Source organism: Grampus griseus (assembly GCF_964374135.1).
Source record: "Grampus griseus genome assembly, chromosome: 17".
NCBI lineage: Eukaryota > Metazoa > Chordata > Mammalia > Artiodactyla > Delphinidae > Grampus > Grampus griseus.
In genome coordinates, this window is record NC_139011.1 from 2562112 (window position 1) to 2581224 (window position 19113).

The window sequence follows — 19113 nt, forward strand, 5'->3', positions numbered from 1 at the left end:
CGCGTACCGCAAAACAACAAAAAAAATTGATAGCTTTAATTTGACCAATAAACATTCTCATAAGTTAGAAAAAGATGCAACCTTGCTAATTTCAGAACTAATCACTTAAAAAAGCCCTTTCTTTTGAGGCATCTACCTGAGAATTGTTGTAACATTTTAGTAAAATGTCTTTCTTTAGTGGCCCAAAGATATCTTAGATAAACCACTTGGAACTTCAAATTCCAGATGAGGCAGCATTTTCTAGAGATAATTGCCCCAGTTGCTGTCTTGTTGAAACAGTACAAAATATCCCTGTGAAACCAGTGGGAAGATATTTTCACATAACTGGATAACTCTCTGCTTTAATTAAATGTTACCTGGCCTAACTGGGGAGCAGAAGAGATTGATACAAAATGCAGCCATATGATTTTATTTTCACAAGGATTTTAAGTTATTCTGTTACTAAACAGTCTTTGAAATGCTTGTAACTAAGAATCAACAGGAAAGAAATTAAATTTTAGAATAAGAGTGAAGTCCTTAACTTCTCCTTGTTTTTCATTTCACCTAAAGCGTTATTAGACTTTTGTATACGTTTTACTTTAACGTGCCTTGGATTCCGTTCCTTTATCATCTGAGGCTCATTGTTTGAACGCGGGGAAAATGGTTTAGCAACCTCTTTAGACGATCCCGCACCCTCTTGGCAACGTATATTTGGATTCACAATTTTTCTGTTTCACCCCAGTTTTGAAAGCATAGATTGTCCCATTATCTTTAGATGGTGGAATGTGGCCATCAAAGTTGATGATACGAAGTAATGAGGAACACTTAGGTACGTAAACTTCACTACACCATGCTTTTTACATTAAACATGAAAAAAGAAGTTTTCTGTTAAAGGAGTTGGCCTGAGGATTTTCCTAGCAAGAATCCCTTGGGACAGTGGCTTCCTTTGTGCCCTCAGAGGGTCTTGAACAGGATGAAGCCCACCAAGGAGTAGGTGTGACAGCATTTTGAACAGTAGGGTGGTATCGCCAAAGATACCTGGAGTGCCGAGTTAAAAGGCAGCCCCACCGGAAAGAAACCACTGATCACCCCTCATCTGGAAACACGAATTCACACGACACGTTCCAGGCGTGGAGGCCCTGGGGCACGTGGCTGACATCACGTAGTACAGAAATAAGACATGATTTTCAAAGGGCCGTGCAAGGCCTCGAGAAGTCTCCAAAAAGCAGGGGGCTGATCCTGGTGGCACTGAGGGCTACAGACCTGAAACTTGACCTTGGGTTTGTGGGGGTGGGGTGAGGCTGTGTTTGCATGAATTTAACTTTTTTTTTTTTAATTTATTTTATTTATTTATTTTTGGCTGTGTTGGGTCTTTGTTGTGGTGCACGTGCTTCTCACTGCGGTGGTTTCTCTTGTTGAGGAGCACGGGCTCTAGAGCACAGGGTCAGTAGTTGTAGCACGCGGGCTCAGTAGTTGTGGCTCGCGGGCTCTCGAGCGCAGGCTCAGTAGTTGAGGCACACGAGCTTAGTTGCTCCGCGGCAATATCTTCCCGGACCAGGGCTTGAACCCGTGTCCCCTGCACTGGCAGGCGGATTCTTAACCACTGTGCCACCAGGGAAGTCCCTTAACTTTCTTTTAATTAAAGTTGACTAGGCTATCAGTCTAAAAGCTCAAAGAACTGAGGTTTCTCAACCACGAGATAACTATAATATCATGCAGATTTGACTTAAATGGTTCTTAGTTTTCGAACCCAAATGTGTTAAAATGATTCTAGTGTCTGCTTTTGGTGACTGACGATGTAAATGTGAGACTACCACACTGCCCTTTCCATGACTGAAATCCTGTTTTAGATTTCAGAGCGGGGATGGTTAAAGCCATTATCTGCTCACTTAAAGAAGAATATTTAAGTGAAGGATGGAACAAGCTTACATTTTAGAACTCGAGATAAAAATCAAAGACTTGCAGGATTCAGCGACGCCGTGGGTTTCGTGAATCCCGCTACCTATACAGGTGGACGTGTTCAATTTCCAAAATCACAAGTTAGCCTGGAAGCTGACTGAGGACTGTGCGTGTTCGTTTACTCACCAGTTTAGAAGTGCCCACTTTAAAGCAGTGCTGGTGAACCGTCCAAGAGGAAGCGTCAAATACGACCACCTTGCCTTCGTTCAGAGCGCACCATAATTTGGGGTGAGCGTCCTCCACTTTTTCTGCTGGGTCAAGATGCCCTAAAGAGGAAAGCAACCCGGAACGGTGAAACCCTCTGCTGCATCAGCACGTGGTTCCTACGTGACTCAGGTCCTGCCCGGCCAGGTGCCACCCTGGGTGCCCAGGACCAAAGGTGAGCACGGCCCGAGCTCCCGTGCCCCTCGGAGCTTCGAGTCTCGGGGACAAGCTGGCTCCAGCTAGAGAAACACGCAGACAGACGGAGCCCGGGGGTGGCTTCCCTGAGCCGGGATCTGGGGGAGGCCTGAGGATTCACTCGTGGGCAGCGTTTCAGGCAGAGGGAAGTGGGCGCAGGGACAGAGGAAGGAGGGAGCCTGTGGCCACGTCCCCGAGGGCAGCTGGGCTCCCGCTGCCTCACGTCACCGCCAACACGAGGCCTGGTCAGCGCTCTCCGTCTTGGCCGTCCTAACGGCGTGAAGACTTTGGTGTTTCATTTGTGGTTTATTTGCGTTTCTCTGATGCCGATGAGGCTGCTGGCTTTAGCTGGGCGTCTGGATCTCCCCCGTGGTGAAGTCTTTATATCTCCTGCCCTTTTTTTTTTTTTTTTTTTGCGGTACGCGGGCCTCTCACTGTCGTGGCCTCTCCCGTTGCGGAGCACAGGCTCCGGACACGCAGGCTCAGCGGCCATGGCTCACGGGCCCAGCCGCTCCGTGGCATGTGGGATCCTCCCGGACCGGGGCACGAACCCGCGTCCCCTGCATCAGCAGGCGGACTCTCAACCACCGCGCCACCAGGGGAGCCCCTCTCCTGCCCATTTCTGAATCGGGCTGTCTCATGCTCCTTGACTTGTAGCCGTTCTTTAAATATCCCCAACTTGAGCCCCTTGTCGGTTCTCTCGTCTTGTGAACATCCCTTTCCCAGTCTGCAACCACCACTTTCACTCGTTTGGAAGTTTCTTTTAAAAATCCTTAACTCACCAGTCTGTTCCTTTATGGCTAGTATTTTTCATATGCTATTTGTGAATTTTTTCCTTACCGTAAGGTCATGAATATCTTCTATGTTATCGTCTCCAAGTTTCATTTGTTTATGTTTTTGCCTTTCACGTTTAGACTGTGAAGTGATGGCCACGTGTGATCTGAGGTGTGGTCGAGCTTCATCTTCTCCACACAGATGCATAACGTCCCAACGCCTTCTGTGATGGAGACCGTCTTTCCCCTCCCCTGCTCTGTAGCACCACCTCTGTCACAAGTGCAAGAAGTGTGAATCTGCCAGTCTTTCTGGGGTGTTCACGCCATTGGTCTCCTGGCCCCCTTGGGGGAGATCCTGCCCACTGAGACACAGTCTTCAATCCCCCAGAGACTGGGATGCTCTGAAGCCGGGCTCGGTGCCTGGGGCCTGGCTCCCTTGACTCTCGGCATTCTTGGAGGGGTTGCCCGCTTCTTGACGGGTGCGTCCTGACCCCAGGCTCGTCCCCCTGACCCCACATGGCTGGCCAAAGCTCTCTCAGCCACTGTTTCCAGTACCAGCAGCTCCGTTCTCCTTTGTTTTCTTATATGTTGTCCGGCCCTTCTAGATGTTCTCAGCGGGACGGGAACTAGCCCTTGATGACAGGAAACCCAGAGTCTAGTCAGGCTTAATTTAAGGGAAACTAGCGTAGATCTAAGGACAGCTCGTCTATTCAGATGCCGTGATGAAAAGCGTCTTGGTCTGTGCTGTCACAGCCGAGTGACATCAACAGAGCGCCTCGACTGGATAAATGACGTCTCCAGAGGGATGGGCTCGGCCGCTCTCGACTCTCTTTCATCTGAGATCTGTTGCTTTACTGGGTCTTCTGGACGTTCAGGGAAGAGAGGAGGCTGCTTTGCCTCAGAAACTCGATTCGCCCATCGGAAACCGTGTGGAATGTGAGCTCCTGGCTGTGCATCGCCGGACTGCCCTGCGAGGTCACGAACCTCGGAGGGTGAAGGACGGGGTGCACGGATGCTGCCACCACCGCCGCCGCTGCCAACTCCTGATGCGGACAGGCCAAACACGGGGCGACCGGACTCAAAGGCTCTCTTCTGCCCAGAACTGAGCTCCTTTGTTCCCAACACTATAACCTTGAAGCAACACTCTGCTGCAACTCTCTGCAAGTCAGAATTAAGTAAAAGCATTTGGACAGTTGTACGCCTGTGACACAGGGCCGTCTTTGTTTACCCCCAGGCCTGGGCAGCAACCCTGTCTTCTTGCTGTTATCACTCTGACGCAGCTCGTAGGGGCCTTGAAAGACTGTGGGACTGTCCGACCACTCCAAGCAGGAAGAGCCGCGTTGTCAGATGTGCACATCAGCATAGGAGGTGCAGCCATCCCATCCCGGTGACAATGGGCTTGATCCGACCAAAGACAGAAGCGCAGGGCCTTTATCCACCGGACGTGAGGACGGCGAGGCCAGACGGGGACTTGGCCCCTCATGGCCCCGCTCCAGCCTCTGAGTCCACAGAGAGGCCGCACCTCATTGCTCAGGGTTCCGCCCTCCAACAGTAGAAAATCACCTGGTTCCCGTCCACCCTCATCCTGCCATCGCCCTTCCACTTCAGCGCTGACCCTGACCACAAGTCTTAAGCTCTCAGATTGTCCCAAACACAGCAGCGACATAAACAACCAGGTCCTACTGTACAGCACAGGGAGCTCTATTCAATGTCCCGTGATAAACCATGATGGAAAAGAATATGAAAAGGAACGTATATACGTGTATAACTGAATCACTTTGCTGTACAGCAGAAATTAACACAACGCTGTAAATCAACTATACGTCAATAAAATTTTAAAAACAAACAAACAGCAGTGACAAAGCAGGGACTGGCCTTCACCTGGGGTGTAGAGCAGGACATCGATGGCGCGTGGGAAGGTCTCTCCTGCGGAAGGGTTGATCTTGTGCTTCAGGGTCTCTGAGGTCGTCTTCGGAACTGCCATGGGCACTGAAATGCAGACATGGGAGATTAGTTCCCCAGACTGGAGGAGACCCAGGTTATCCAAGAGCCTTGCACATTCTGCTTTCCTTAGGGTATTAGCTCTGGGGTAAAACTTCATAATTTGTGAAGACGACGCTCTCTTTAAACTGGACATTAAAGTAAAGCCAAGCGTATCCGGCCAGAGGGCGAGCATTTGCCAATGTCTCACATTGCTTTTTGTTTAAACACAGCTCTCAAGCTGAATGATCTGACCTCTGTCCACACTCAACCGTTACGTATGGTCTAGCCAAGAGAAGACTTTACACGTTTCTCCATAAATCTAACCCACGAGTGGTTTCTCACCCTTGTCACATAATGTGGCTGCCGTGGGTGCGTCCTGTGTGCCGTAGGACATTTTAGCAGCACCCCTGGCCTCACCCAGTCAATGCCAGTAGCAACCTCCCCACTGCCACACACACACACACACACACACACACACTCACACTCACACACACACACACACACACACACACACACACACACACACACACACCCCACAGATATCTCCAGTCATTGCCACATGCCCCACCCCAGGGATGGGGTGCAGATTGCAGAAAGTTTCGTTTTTAGACCTTCCATCACGAATGGACCATAAGCTCTTAACTTAAGCCCAGGATCACGTATGGTTGCCTCATTACGCTTTACACAAGGGAAAACAGTTCTTGATTGGGAACAAGGAATCAGGGACACTGAGCTTGGACCATCCCCCCTTTGCCGTATGGAATTAAGAGTGTCATTTGTTGGGTGCTGCCATGGTAACTGTGTGTGTTATTTCCAGAGGAGTGAGAAGGCTTTTCTGTAAACTCTTGACAAATATCAGGCATGAGCTTGGAGTGGTCTAAGCAGCTGAAGTGTAGTGTGTATTTGATTTTGTTCCTAATTAAGGGGGGGGGGGAAACCCAGCAATTGATGTCTGGTTCTAGGACTGTTGACAAGAGCGCCTCCAAGTCACTCCAGCAACTGGAGCATCCTGTCTGCTCCCGGGGCGGGGCGGTCCTCGGACCAGGAGGCTCCAGGGGTCACACAGTTAGTGACAGACACAGCAAAGAGGAAAATGCACCAGGGGGAATGAACACATAACTGAGGCTTGTTTGCCCTAATTCTGGGATGACAGTTTAAACAGCAGTGTCTTCCTGGCTGTATACACCCAAGAGGAATGAAACACACGTCCAAACAAAAACCTGTATGTGAGTGTTCACAGCAGCACTATTCACGACAGCTGGGAAGTAGAAAATCTCAAATGGTCAACGGCGGGTTGGATAAACTGTGCCGTATCCACAGAGCAGAATACACGCAGCCCAAAAGGAGTGAAGCAGTGACACCTGCCACTCGGGGGAAGCCTGGAGCGTGATGCTACATGAAGGACGCTAGACACACAGGACACATCCTGATGAGTTCACTTAGAGGAAGTGCACAGACTAGGCCAAAGTGTGGCAAATCCAGAGAGACAGGAGGTCAGCGGTTGCTTAAGCAGGTGAGGGGTGGCTGCTAAATGCATGGGGCTTATCACTGGGGTGATGAAAATGTTCTGAAACCCATCATGCTGACGACTGTACCTCTGAATACACTCAAACCAGTAAGGCGTGCACTGTAAAAAGGAACGGTATGTGAACTGCATCTCAATAAAACTGTTATTTTTTAAAAAGTGCATACAGATAGAACTAGATGTCATCTTAAAAACATCCTGCAACTTGTTCATCCGTGTTTCCTGAATTAATTGCATGTTGTGGTTTAATCTAGCACACGTGACTTCCGGCACATAGTAACGTTAATAGCGATAAGGAATCCTCTACTCTCTGCTTCTTTATGCAAAGCACAGGACAGTTGGTTTTAGGAGATCATTTAAAAGTTGAAACAAAACAGAAGTAGCTAAAATGATGCATAAAGCTATTCTTACCTACTTGCTATTTCCTAGACTTGAAAAATCTTCTAAAAATAAAAAATTGAGCTTACCACCAACCTCCATATGGCTTCCAGAATGTGAGAGCCAGATTTCAAGCTACAGGCGGAGATCAGAGAATTGCTATGGAGGGAAACTGACCAAATCAAGAGAAAAAAGAGAGATGGCCATCGGGGGCCTCCACGCGCTCGCGCGGCGAGGTCCAGCAGCCAGGGGCAGCCGGGCACAGGGGCCCCCGCAGCTCCGCAGTGGGCGTGTGTCTGACCGCAGAACTCAGCGACCACGACGGCGATTCCGTGAGTCACGCAACAGCCTTCCACGAATCTCTGCTCTGCTTGAACCAGCCAGCAGCAATTCCGTCGCTGACAACTAAGATTCAGGAGCCATATCATCCGGGGTAGAGTGGACTCTAGTAACCCAGACACTGAAACGGTGAGGTGCCTCCACGTGTCCTTAGGCGCACAGAGCTCCAAGGTATTATTAGGTGAGGAAAGGAAAGATGCAGAACAACGGGTGATATTCAAAAATGAAAAGTACAGAAGAAAAAAACTTGAGACATTTGGGATTGGTTCTAATGGACAAGACAAAAGTCAACCAGATAAAAATCACTTAAGACATAACTCAGGACACCGCGGCTGCATTGAACACATGCTGATCTTACTTTCGTTCTTCATCTTATCAAAGTAAGATAACTTGGAGGCCGCGTAGATGGCGCCGGGCGACTGCAGTGCACCCACGACGGCGTCCATCAGCAGGACGTGGGTCAGTGCCTGCTGGACGTACTGGGGGTCCTGTGGGAGGGACAGTCATCTCAGCACAGCTTCACTGAAATCATTTCACTCTAAGACTTTGTCACGTCACATAAAACAACCCTTTCAAAGATGTGTGTTTTTCAAAGCCACGTGAAGAGTTTAGATTTGGATTTGATGTCATGTGATCACGTCCTCTTAGTTGAGACACACACTGGCTGTTTATACCAGGGGTCAGCAGACTTCTGTAAAGGGCCAGGTGCTGAACACTTTAGGGTCTGTGGGCCATGCAGTCTCTGCCACGACAACTCAGCTCTGCCGTCAAGGGCAAAGGCAGCCGCAGACACTGTAAAGGAGAGGGCGGGATGTGAGTCCGTACGACTCTCCTTAGACGTCTGCCAGCCCACGGGCTTTGATGAGCCAGTGTGTGCTAAAAAACCAGTGGGTACAAAACCAGTGAGCCGCGAAGTCACAGAGTATTGGAATCTTAGGACCTAGTCCCCGCTTCCTGCTCCAAACAGAAACGCTCCTTCTGTCTCCATGACCTTGGGCTTCTCCAGTGACAGAACGTCCATCAGAAACGGCAGCTCTCCCACCACTGAACATACGTTCTTCCTGACGCTTTCCACTGGGTGCCGCCCTCACCTGCATCTCCCTGAGGATCCGTGGGCACGGCTCTCCAGAACCTTCTGAACTGCTCCCTCATGGGAGTCCCCTATTCGTACTCTTTGCCCACTTTGTTGTGTGTTTTCCTGTCTCATCTTGCCATTTAGACAAGACAAATATCTCCCCTGCACCGTGTGTCCTCAGTCTTACCCTCCGTCCACGGTACCCTTCATGACTAGGAAGCCTTCATTTGGTGTGGTCAAAGCCATCAGTTTGGCCCAAAGTAAGTGAAGGTACCAAAGTCCCTAGGATATAAATGTAACCCTGTGGAAGGAATCTAACACCTCCCCCAGCCAACACCCTAATCCTGTGAAGGGGAGAAATGAAGAGCCGCTCAGAGCAGGGTGTGCCCGGACCACCCAGCCCAGACCTGCCAGAGTCCAGCCCCCGACGCTCCCTTCCCTGGGGCGTCACCAGGGGCAGGGGGCAGTGCAGAGTGGTCACTCCCACAGTCCACCCACACCACCCTGCCAGCCCTTGCGTTTGCCCCCAGGGCGTCCCCCAAGACCCAGGGCTTTGCACCCCAGGGCTTTGCACTGGGTCACGTGCACCGCAGCATCCTTCATGCCTTCTGATGAGACCTCATCTAATTCAGTGGATCCCAAGCCCAGGCCCAGGCCCAGGCCCCAGGCCCACCCGGCTTTATGCTGAGCATTATTATAGAGACATGAGCCTTGGGTGAGAATAAAAAGGCAGACCGGGCCCCAGACCTTGTGGTCGTCGGCCAGCTTCTTCCCAGCCCACATCTCCTTCACCATCAGGTGCCACAGGTCACACTCTGTTTTAAGATTAGCTTCAAAGACTTCTTTCTTGGACAGCACTTTGATTTTTAAAGTGGGAATTCTCAGGAGCAGAAAAGCTACTGTGGTGTTTCTGACTTCCTGCAGAGGGAAAAAGAGGCAAGTAAGTGAAATGACACCCGCAGGGACCCTGGAGTCGATAGGAAATACATTTAGGGGTGGCGGTCTGCACACACTGAGGGGACCCACTGGGCACTGGCTGACATCCCCATGGGAAGGCAGAGTCCTTGAGGCTGGCCTGGGGCTGGGGCTGCCCGGGTGGGAGGTCCGGCAGGACCCAAGAAGGCCCTGAAGTACCCGGAGCCGGGTGCCGGGGGTGGGGTGAACAGGGCTCCTCCAGGTGGTCTGTTCTCAGAGACAGGTGACGGGGAGTCAGGGTCACGGCGGTGTCTGGAGCTCAGCAAGCCTTCCTGGTGGGTCTAAGTGTGACCTGTCAGCCACACGTCGACAGAGACACACCGGTGGACTCGTCCTCAGCGTTTAAAGGTGCCTCATTCTTTCACCTCCTTAAATCTCTGTCTCTGGACTTCTGGGAGGAAGCCCGTCAAAGCAGGCTTGGGGGGAAACTGAAGGAACCAGTGAGAAGGTGCGTCCACTGGCCCAGCCTTAGGCATGGGCCACAGGGGAGTTCTCATGCCTCTTCTGTCTCTGGGAATATGCAGTAACTGGATTAACACATCTAACACACCGCTTATAAATTTAGGAAATAAACATGGGAAAATAAAGGTAAGCCATGAGTCAGGATCTCGACTCAGATGCCCTTAGTGGGGAAGATGACATTTAAAGTTGTTATAAAATGAACACCGTGGGCCAGCCAGGAACCTGATCAGGAAACGAGATGGAACCGCTCACGGGCTGGCCCACGGCCGTTTCCCAGTAAAGCAACGTCTATGCTTCTCCTACATTGTCGAACCAGGTCAGCGAAAGGACAAGCCTGCCTTGCTTCTTGCTCTTCCCCCAAATACAAGTCAGCTGAATGGAGAATCAATCTGCTGTCGGTGCACTTACTGCTCTGAACACATCACCCACTCCATCTATTCAGTCCTCACATCACTCCTATTCGGAGGGTGCATCCTTATTCCCACTTTACAGGTGAGCAAACTGAGGCACAAACCATGAGTGGCTTGTGACGGGCCCACGGCTGGCAGCGCCCGGTGGGCTGTCCGGCTGCTGCACCTCCCAAGCCCAGGCGGCTTCCAGAGCTGCCCTCACCTCTATGTTTCTGAAGGTGGAAATCTCCACGTAGCCCGGCCTCCCCTCAGTAAGGAGGAACAGGCGCTTCTGGGTCATGGCGATCTTGCCCACACCGCGATTTGTTTTGACGGAGCTTGACAGCTTATACACACACTCGTTTTTGTCCAGCTGCTCCGTCACCGAAAAAGGCAGGTTGACCCCTTGGGCCTCTGCTTCTGCCTCCTTCCAGCAGTTGTAGAAATCTTTGAATGTTTCTGGGTCAATCTGTTTCTGGTGTCCTTAGTTTTATAAAGAAAAAAAAAAGAGAGATTCTTACAGCCACGGACACAGGTGCCTCAAGAACGGTTGCTTTACAATCAGGAAGCAGCACGTTACCCGCAGGACATAGCGGGTGGCGCCAGCACCTAAGTCTGCCTGGATGGAAACCACCTGGAAAGCGTCCCCTCCTTCCCCAGCTTCCCCAGGTGCCCAAGTGGGCACTTGATCTGGCCTGAGCCCATTGCCCTCTCCAGCCCCTACCTAGCCAGGTAGTCACAGTAACTCCTAGGGCACCAGGTAGGGACACTGGGACAAGGACAAAGTCCTGTGTCACCTCTAGAGCTGGTGGCAGCCATCTTGGGGCCAGTCCCAGGGTGAAGCTAATGCTAAAGAGACCAGATCCTTGGTGACACTCCCATACCACTGGATCAAGCCTTACCTGAAGCTGCCTTTATCTCAGTACTCTTTGGGTATATGAGCAAATAAGTTATTATTTGTAACCGTGATGATCTTAGTTGATACAGCAACCTTCCCAAATGTCCAATATTCAGGGGCTCCGGAGTCAGAGAGAGACCCAAGTCCGAAGCCCAGCTTCACTACTGTTTAGCAGTGTGACCACAGGCCAGCTGTGGAACGAACCTGCTTCCCTGTCTGTAACGTGGAGCTGGAACCACCCCCAACTCCCACTCAGCCGCTAAGAAGTCCGGCCCGTTCTAAGCTCGATGTTTCCCTGTGCCTGGCTCCTGCATCCTCCATTCTGCATCCTGGATCTGTCTGCCCTCCGTCCTCAGAGGGCCCTTCACATCCTACACAGGAAGAAGCTCCTTAGTGGCCTCCCCCCTTCTAAGCTGCCCCCGCCGGCAGCCTGCTTCACTCCACGCCTAGAATGAGGCTCCTCGTATTCACCAGGCCCAGATTCCTCCAGGATCAGGCCCCTCCTCCCCTTCGCACTCCTGCATCCCAGCACAGTGACAAGCATGTTGTTACGTGCCTCTGCACATGCTGGTCTGGAGTGCTCGGACCACAAAACTCCTACCTATCCTTCAAGACCCAGATAAAATGGCCCATGGGCAGCCTTCCCAGACAAGGGGCCCACTAAGCTGATGCGCTCTTCCCTCACGGCATCTAACAATGCTTGCTGTGCTCTACCCTCTATACAGGCCCAGCTACCCTGGGCAGCTTGGTCCTAGATCAGAAGACTGAGGACTGGAGAGGGAAGCCCTACCAGCGGGTGGGCAGGTGCCAGGCAGACGGCCCGCCGACGCCGTGCCTTCGTGGGTCTGCCTTTCCCACTGGGGGCCTGCTCGGGATGCAGAAGCCTCCCCGTCTCAGCCTGGCTGGAGGCCAGATCTAAGAGGTCAAGAAAGGCTGTGAGGACTTCCCTGGTGGCGCAGTGGTTGAGAGTCCGCCTGCCGATGCCGGGGACACGGGTTCGTGCCCTGGTCCGGGAAGATCCCACATGCCGTGGAGCGGCTGGGCCCGTGAGCCATGGCCGCTGAGCCTGCGCGTCTGGAGCCTGTGCTCTGCAACGGGAGAGGCCACAACAGTGAGAGGCCCGCGTACCGCAAAAAAAACAAAAAAGAAAGGCTGTGAAAGCTCGGCTCTGGTTCCCTAACACCTGCCAGATAACGGTTTCCTGGGGAATTTGATGTCGTGGCCACAACTGAGTCTGGCCTCATCCCCACACAGGGCAGGCACAGGAATATTCAGGTGAAAACCTCCCAGGTGGCAGGATTCTGAGTTGATTCTCCTCTGGCTCACCTGTGTTTTTCTAATTGCCTCACAACCGTGGTCTACTACTTACAAATTTGTTTAACGTCCTTGGATCCAAACAGAATCACACCACAGTGGGATATCTGTATATACTTGGGTCGTTTTTAGAAAGTAAGTTACTGAGGGACTTCCCTGGCGGTCCAGTGGTTAAGACTTTGTCTTCCAGTGCAGGGGGTGTGGGTTCAATCCCTGGTCGGGGAGCTAAGACCCCACATGCCCTGCAGCCAAAAAACCAAAACAAAATAGAAGCAATATCGTAACAAATTCACTGAAGACTTTAAAAACGGTCCACGTCAAAAAAAATCTTAAAAATAAAAAAAGAAAGTCACTGAAAAAAATGAAGCACAAGGGCCGGTGGGCAGGTGCCCAGGCAGACGGGCCCGGGGGTCCCTGTGCTGGGCAGCGAGGCACCAAGAGGGTGCGCATCAGGGTGGGGCCCCGACCCTGTGACACGGTTCTCATCCCGCTTCCATTTCGGAAAGGCTGCTCCGTGTAGCTGCCTCTGACTGGGGCGCCTCCATGTACACCTCCTGGCGGTTCTGAACGTCATGTTTTTAATCAGAAGCACTTGGCTATTTTAAGTGGACGACAAGGAAGAGGATGTTTAGTCTACGTAGCCAAGGAAAAGCCCAAGAATCAGGAGAGCGCGAGAGGGGAGTTGGGGAGAACCACGAAGCCATTACTTAATGAAAGCTGGAGCCAAAGATGCTGGGACGTGGAGCCTGGAGCCAAGAAACCCGTCCCTTCTGTCATTAGGACAAACGCTCCCACCATCTGGGTCCCTGCACAGTGCCGGGGCCAAGCGGAGCGAAGCGCAGGTCCCCAGAAGCGGAAACGGCTTCCTCTCGCGGGCAGACGGGAGGCGGGCTCGCGGGCTTTGAGAGCCGGGGTGAAGGACACCAGAGAGGCCAGGGGTGCCCACGCGGGCCTGTGGATGCCACCCCTGCCAGGGCCGCAGCACAGCTGGACGGTGCACGTCCATGGCACTCACACAGCAATAGCCACCGTGCACACGAGGGGCCACCACGCACACCCACAGCCGCGGACAGAACGCTCATTCGTCTCCAATTCTGCACAAAAATGCCACCTGTTCATCTCTGCCCCTCACCCGCACTCCAACACAACCCCTCCAGCTCATCTTACGGGGGAGGCAGGGTCACCGGCTCCCGTGGGCCACACTGAAGGCCACACACAGCTGACTCCCCGCCCTGGGACCAGGTCGTGAGGGCCCTGCACCTCGAATACCAGACTCCGACGTGTGTTCTTATGTTACATCCGTTTATTCTAAGATGGTGACCTTCAGCTTTGACCTAATCCTCCTTTTATTAGCACATACGCGCCCGTCAGGCAGAAACGTACATTGGATGCTGCGCGACAATGGTGCACGTATCCCAGAATCAAGGCCAACAATGACCTGCTTGCAATGCGAATGGAGCCTAAGTGACAACAGGGCCATCGACGGCACTGTCACCGTGGTCATCTGAGGATGCCCTCCCGGGTGTCCTTTCACCTCCCTGCAAGTCTGGGGCTGCTGGACGGCGCCCACGTGTTCAGCTGTAAGCCACACTGTCTGGCTCCCGTGGGACACGCTTCTGGCCGAGGAGAGGTGAGAGCTGGGAGGGCCAGGCCCTCTTCTCCCAGGAAAAGAGCGCCGCCCAGGCCATCGGCCCCCCGGGCTGCGCAGCAACGGGCTGGGCTGGGGGGAGAGGAGAGGGCCGGCTGCACGTCCAGACACCTCGTCACACGAGAACAGCGCCCCCGGGGGGATGACGCCGCGGTACTTCAGGCCCTGCAGCTGGCCTAGCGCTCGTGTCCTGGTGTCCTCGCGGGGGCCTGCGCGGGAAGGGGGGGCAGGGCCTCCTCTGAGAGCGCTGAGCCCCACAGCGCCTGCGCCCCACCTCCCGGTGGCCTGGGTGCTGCTGGTTGACCCCGTGAGAACCTCTGCCCCTGGCGGACTCAGTGCGCCCCCCACTGCCCTGCCCATGGGAGTCCCCTGGGCAGCACCAGTCGCCCACAGATGCCCAGGGAGACGAGACTGGCTGGCCAAGACGGGCCACTTCTCCGCGGCCGACATAAGGTGACACCACGCGGAGGGCCCCGTGGGCGCTGGGCCGGCCGCGCCCCCATCAGACCGATGGAGGGACTGTGAACAAGCGGCCCCATCCCTCCACTAGTGGGAAGGCGGCGCGCGTGGGTACAGAGAGGCCGGGCAACTCGACGGCAGCCGCGTAACGAGGAAGGACATCCCACACCTGTTACCAGCAAAGCACGGCCTGTCCAGAGGACACAGGGGCTCCCGCACAGGACACGGAAGGAGATCCGACCCGACGGAAAAACAGGCCAGGCTGTGCCACGCAGCTCCAAGGAGAGAGGCCCAGACGCCCCGAGCACAGGTGCCGACACTCAGTGCGAGGCCACCTTGCTCACCAAACCGCAGAACACTTCAGACAACTGCACCCCGCGCTGCCCAGGAGGTGCGGCTGGGCAGCCTCCCACGCTGCAGACCCGCCTTGAGGGACCTGCTGTGGGGATGGCAGCTCCCACCCGACGGGGCTGCAGCAGCATCCCAGAGAAGGCCATCCACGCCCGGGGGGCAGGCTGCGAGCCTCACTCGTCAGCATCGGGACAGGCGGACACGACCAAGGGTACAGGCCAACATGCTGCGCCGCCCTCACGTGCACAACACTGTCGGCAGCAAAGGCACGGCGAGACGCCTGTGAGCACCACGGATACGCTTTGAAAATGCAGACCAACACACACGTACCGCGTGAGTCACGTATAGTTTACAAACGCACAAATCCTATGTTCTGCTTGTGGGTGCATCCACGTGCCGCAAACGCATAAGAACTTGGTCAGAAGGGAAAGGTCAAGTTTGGGACAGTGTCCCTCTGAGGAGGGAGGGGCGGAAAGTTTCTGGACCAACCAGACAACTGCAGTAAACGTGGGAAACAAAAGCAGCGCGGGTGGAGGTGCCTGAAGCATTCCGGCTGGAGACATCCGTCCCCATGTGGGAGGAAGGGGTCAGCACACAGCGAGCAACCCCCCAGGACGGGAGAGATGCCATTAAGCGTCACCAGGCCCTCCATCCCCACCCCCTTCCCAGAGCCTCGGCCAGCCCAGGATCAGGTAAAGCCCTCGCCCGCCCCGCAAGGCTCCTCCGGGCTGGGCCGACCTGCCCTCGAGGGTCTGCGCCACCCACCCAGTGGGCATCCTCCTACCTACGGTTAATGCCTCGAGGGTCTGCGCCGCCCACCCCGCAGGCATCCTCCTACCTACGGTTAACGCCTCGAAGAGCCGGTGTATGATGCCCGCGTCCTTCACGATGCCCGACTCCTGCACCCTCTTCACAAAGTCGTCCAGCTGCATGTGCTTCTTGGGCAGCTCGAAGTTCTTCACGCGGTCGTCGGTCTTGGGGGCGTCCTCGGGCTTGTCCACGACCTCACTGATGAGCCGGCGCAGCTCGGGCGTCTGCTCGGCCTGCACGCGCTCGGGCGCCGACAGGGACTTCACCGTCCTCTGGACGAGGTCGGCGGGAAAGATGCGCACATCCGTCTTGTACAGGCTCTGGAAGTCCAGGAGGGCGCCCAGCAGCTGGCCCTGCATCAGCTGGACGAGCCCTCGCAGGTAGAAGTACCTCGCCAGCAGCACCGAGTTCTCGGGGGCCAGCGAGTCCATGGCTTTGCTCAGCTGGGCCACGCAGTCCGCGTGGAACGCCTGCACACACTGGCCCACCAGTGGAAAGTGGATTTCCGGGATCTTGAAGGTGTATGTCAACTTGGGGGGCACGTCCAGAACTGAGGAGTGAAGGGGAGATGAACGGTTAGCACGGACCTTAGAAACAGACACGCGTTCCCACCCCGTCACCCGGCCCAGGGCCGTTTCTGTGCCTCGGGTGCAGCGTGGAGCAGGACGCCCCGTGCCTCTTCCAGAAAGTTCCACGTGCCCCACGCTGAACGGGGCCCCTCACTGCTCCCATGGCACAAATAATGTTATTTGTTAAAACTGCTGATGCTAAGTTGAAACACGTGGCAGTGAGTCTTTGTTGAAGGACTAAGCTAATAACTTAGGCCGAGACGCACCTGCCAGGCGGGTGAGCCTCCCAACAGCTGTTTCATTCACCTTAACAGCAGCTCTGCGCCATGGGTACCGTTACCACGCCCATCTCCCAGGGTGGGGACTGAGGCCTCCCCGGGTCCCCGGTACACAGCTACTGGGTACCCCAGTGTCACACAGCCAGGAAGCAGCTGTGCAGGGGACTCAGACCCACCAGGAGCCTCCAGAAGGTCAGTAAGGTCTTTTCATTTGAACACGCGGCCCCTCCTGGCGTCGCCGGCATGATCCCCACTCAGCCTCCAGCTCTCCCGCGAATGCGCCAGGAGGTACCAGCTGGTACTGGTGCCTTAGCCCGAGGCAGCAGCCACTGGGGGCCCGAGCGGCTCACAGCGCTGGCCTCACTGCAGTTTCTCCCAAGGGCACTGGCTTCCTCTGTACCCTCAGCCCCTAGGAAGGGCCTGGCAATCACTGGGGGCCTAAGAGTTGCTGCATCCCCTTAGACAGTCATATATGTAAACACGTATCTCCTATGTACACATACACATACGTGCATATGTGTATGGGACGGGGCGATGGAAAATGCAGACGAGAAATCGCTTTCTGTAATAAGCACAGTCTGCAAAATGAATGTTCTAAAAATATTTCAAATGACTAGTCGCCAGAAAGCTACAGCCATAAGCCCCCCTTCGCTTCTACCGAAACGAGCTGTGGTTTCTTTCAGTGACGGGCAGCATGAGAACCAAGTGAGTGAGGAAAGCCACACCACCTGTGTGGCTGCCTCCACAATCCTCGGTGCGCATCTTCCGCAGCGACGAGTTCCGGGGCGGCAGCTCGGGCACCGCGATGTCCTGCAGGTTGGGCATGCTGACCACCATGCGCCTGTGAGCCCCGTGCGGGGCCGAGGGCTTCCGGCTGGCCATCTTCTCCACGGTGGGTCTTCTTGGACTCAGGAGCATCCCGTCTATCCTGGGTGGGAAAACCCAACACCTCGTAGACACGGCAACGGCTGAAGCACAGGCTCAACTGGGCATTTTCCCCACCGTGGTGACCAGAATCCAGCATTCCCACACCGAGTGGGAAACGGCGGGCACACTCCTGGCTCTCCCACGTGTAGTGAAGGCTGCATACAGTCCACACCCCAGGAGAAGCCACAACACACAGAACAAGGGCGTCGTCGACAGCCGACACGCGTTTGAGGGGTTCAGGAAAAGCGGCATGGAAGAGGCGGGAAACGGTGACGATGTGGAGAGAGAAAGAGAAGGAAATGGGGAGAAAACAGCACAAAGACCCAGAGCTGCCGCTGCAGGTACCCAGAGCTGCCTCTGCAGGTACGTCCAGCGCCCCCTGCAAGAAACAGAAGTGCACGGGGAGGAGCCTGACGTGTTACCCGACTCATTATGAATTTCTAAATGTGAGACTTCTCTGATCGAATTTATCATTTATCCTTCCACATAAAACTGTGCTCCTTGAGCACACGGACACCCAAGGAGTCGTGCATCCTTTAGAACGTAATATGCAAACCTGTCCTCTTCGGACTGCGTGCAGAGGTCCATCTGGGCAAAGGCGTCCATCCTTCTGCTGAGCCGAGCCTTGAGGAAAGCATGAAACATGTAGGTATCCAAGACCTGGAACAGACACCGAGGGGCAGGTTATTGCGCCTGGTCCATGGTCCTCTCCTCCCCGAGCTGCCAGGGCAGCTGCAGCCACTGCACGGGTGGCCCTTCCCGACCCACCGAGGCCTCTCGCCAGCACCTTTGGACAAAAGTGCCCAGACACAGGTAGCTTTCTTAATTTATCATAATCTAAGATTTCCCCTCAATCCCTCACCAGCCAATCTCAAAGAATCAGCCACTCTTTGCATTTGCAAAACCACAGAAAGTTCACAAGTCCAAACCACCCTGCCCCCCGGGACAGCAGCAGCTGCAGTCCCTGTGTTTCGTCATGGATTCTGGCGTCTCCTGGGGACGGCAGCCTCTCTAACGCTCCGCACCTCACAGCCAGCGCACCCCGTCTCCAGACTCACACGCAACCATCTCCAAGTCAGCTCCCAGGGAGTGTGGATGCTGCCCGGCCCTGGGAAGGGGGCGGTGATGGGAAGGGCATGGAATTGTGCGGCATGATGGAAAGGTTCTAGATCCAGACTGAGGAAGGGGTGACCAGGTACACGCCTTGGTCAAAACTCTGCACTCACTATACTTAAAATGAGTGCATTCTGTTATACGTAAATCCCACTCTAAAAAGTCAATTAAAAAAAATCAGAGCTGGCCAAAGGATCAGAAGAAGCCACACTCAAACAAACGTTTAGAAAAGCTAAGACACTGAATAGAATATTAACAGATACTGGAAACACTTGACTTCAAAAATACTTTAGATACAGAAAAGGGCGAAGGATCGACTGTACACACACACACCCCACACACCTCTTACCTGTTTATAAAACTGCTGGTCCCCCGGAGCTCTTGTTTTGAGAAACTCTTCACTGTTGAACACCCTATGTTCATAATTTAAGTGATTCTTCACTCCCCTGACGAAGAAAGATAGTCTAAGAGTTGAAATATTTTTAAATACATGAAAAAGACATTGCTGTT

The 19113-nt window shown here is 53.9% G+C and overlaps 1 protein-coding gene across 2 annotated transcripts in view; it reads right to left on the minus strand.

Annotated features, from left to right (window-relative positions):
* The window catches only part of DENND3 (DENN domain containing 3), a gene marked incomplete at its 5' end in the record, with an annotated part of 59600 nt that overhangs the window by 12002 nt on the left and 28485 nt on the right, over positions 1 to 19113 (minus strand). For both annotated transcript variants that reach the window (XM_082675121.1, XM_082675122.1), the window contains 9 exons: positions 2065 to 2204; positions 4992 to 5099; positions 7694 to 7823; positions 9158 to 9328; positions 10460 to 10719; positions 15745 to 16266; positions 17292 to 17491; positions 18047 to 18150; positions 18953 to 19049. In XM_082675121.1, coding sequence (XP_082531247.1) covers positions 2065 to 2204; positions 4992 to 5099; positions 7694 to 7823; positions 9158 to 9328; positions 10460 to 10719; positions 15745 to 16266; positions 17292 to 17491; positions 18047 to 18150; positions 18953 to 19049 — 1732 coding nt within the window. The remainder of the gene's footprint in view (positions 1 to 2064; positions 2205 to 4991; positions 5100 to 7693; positions 7824 to 9157; positions 9329 to 10459; positions 10720 to 15744; positions 16267 to 17291; positions 17492 to 18046; positions 18151 to 18952; positions 19050 to 19113) is intronic.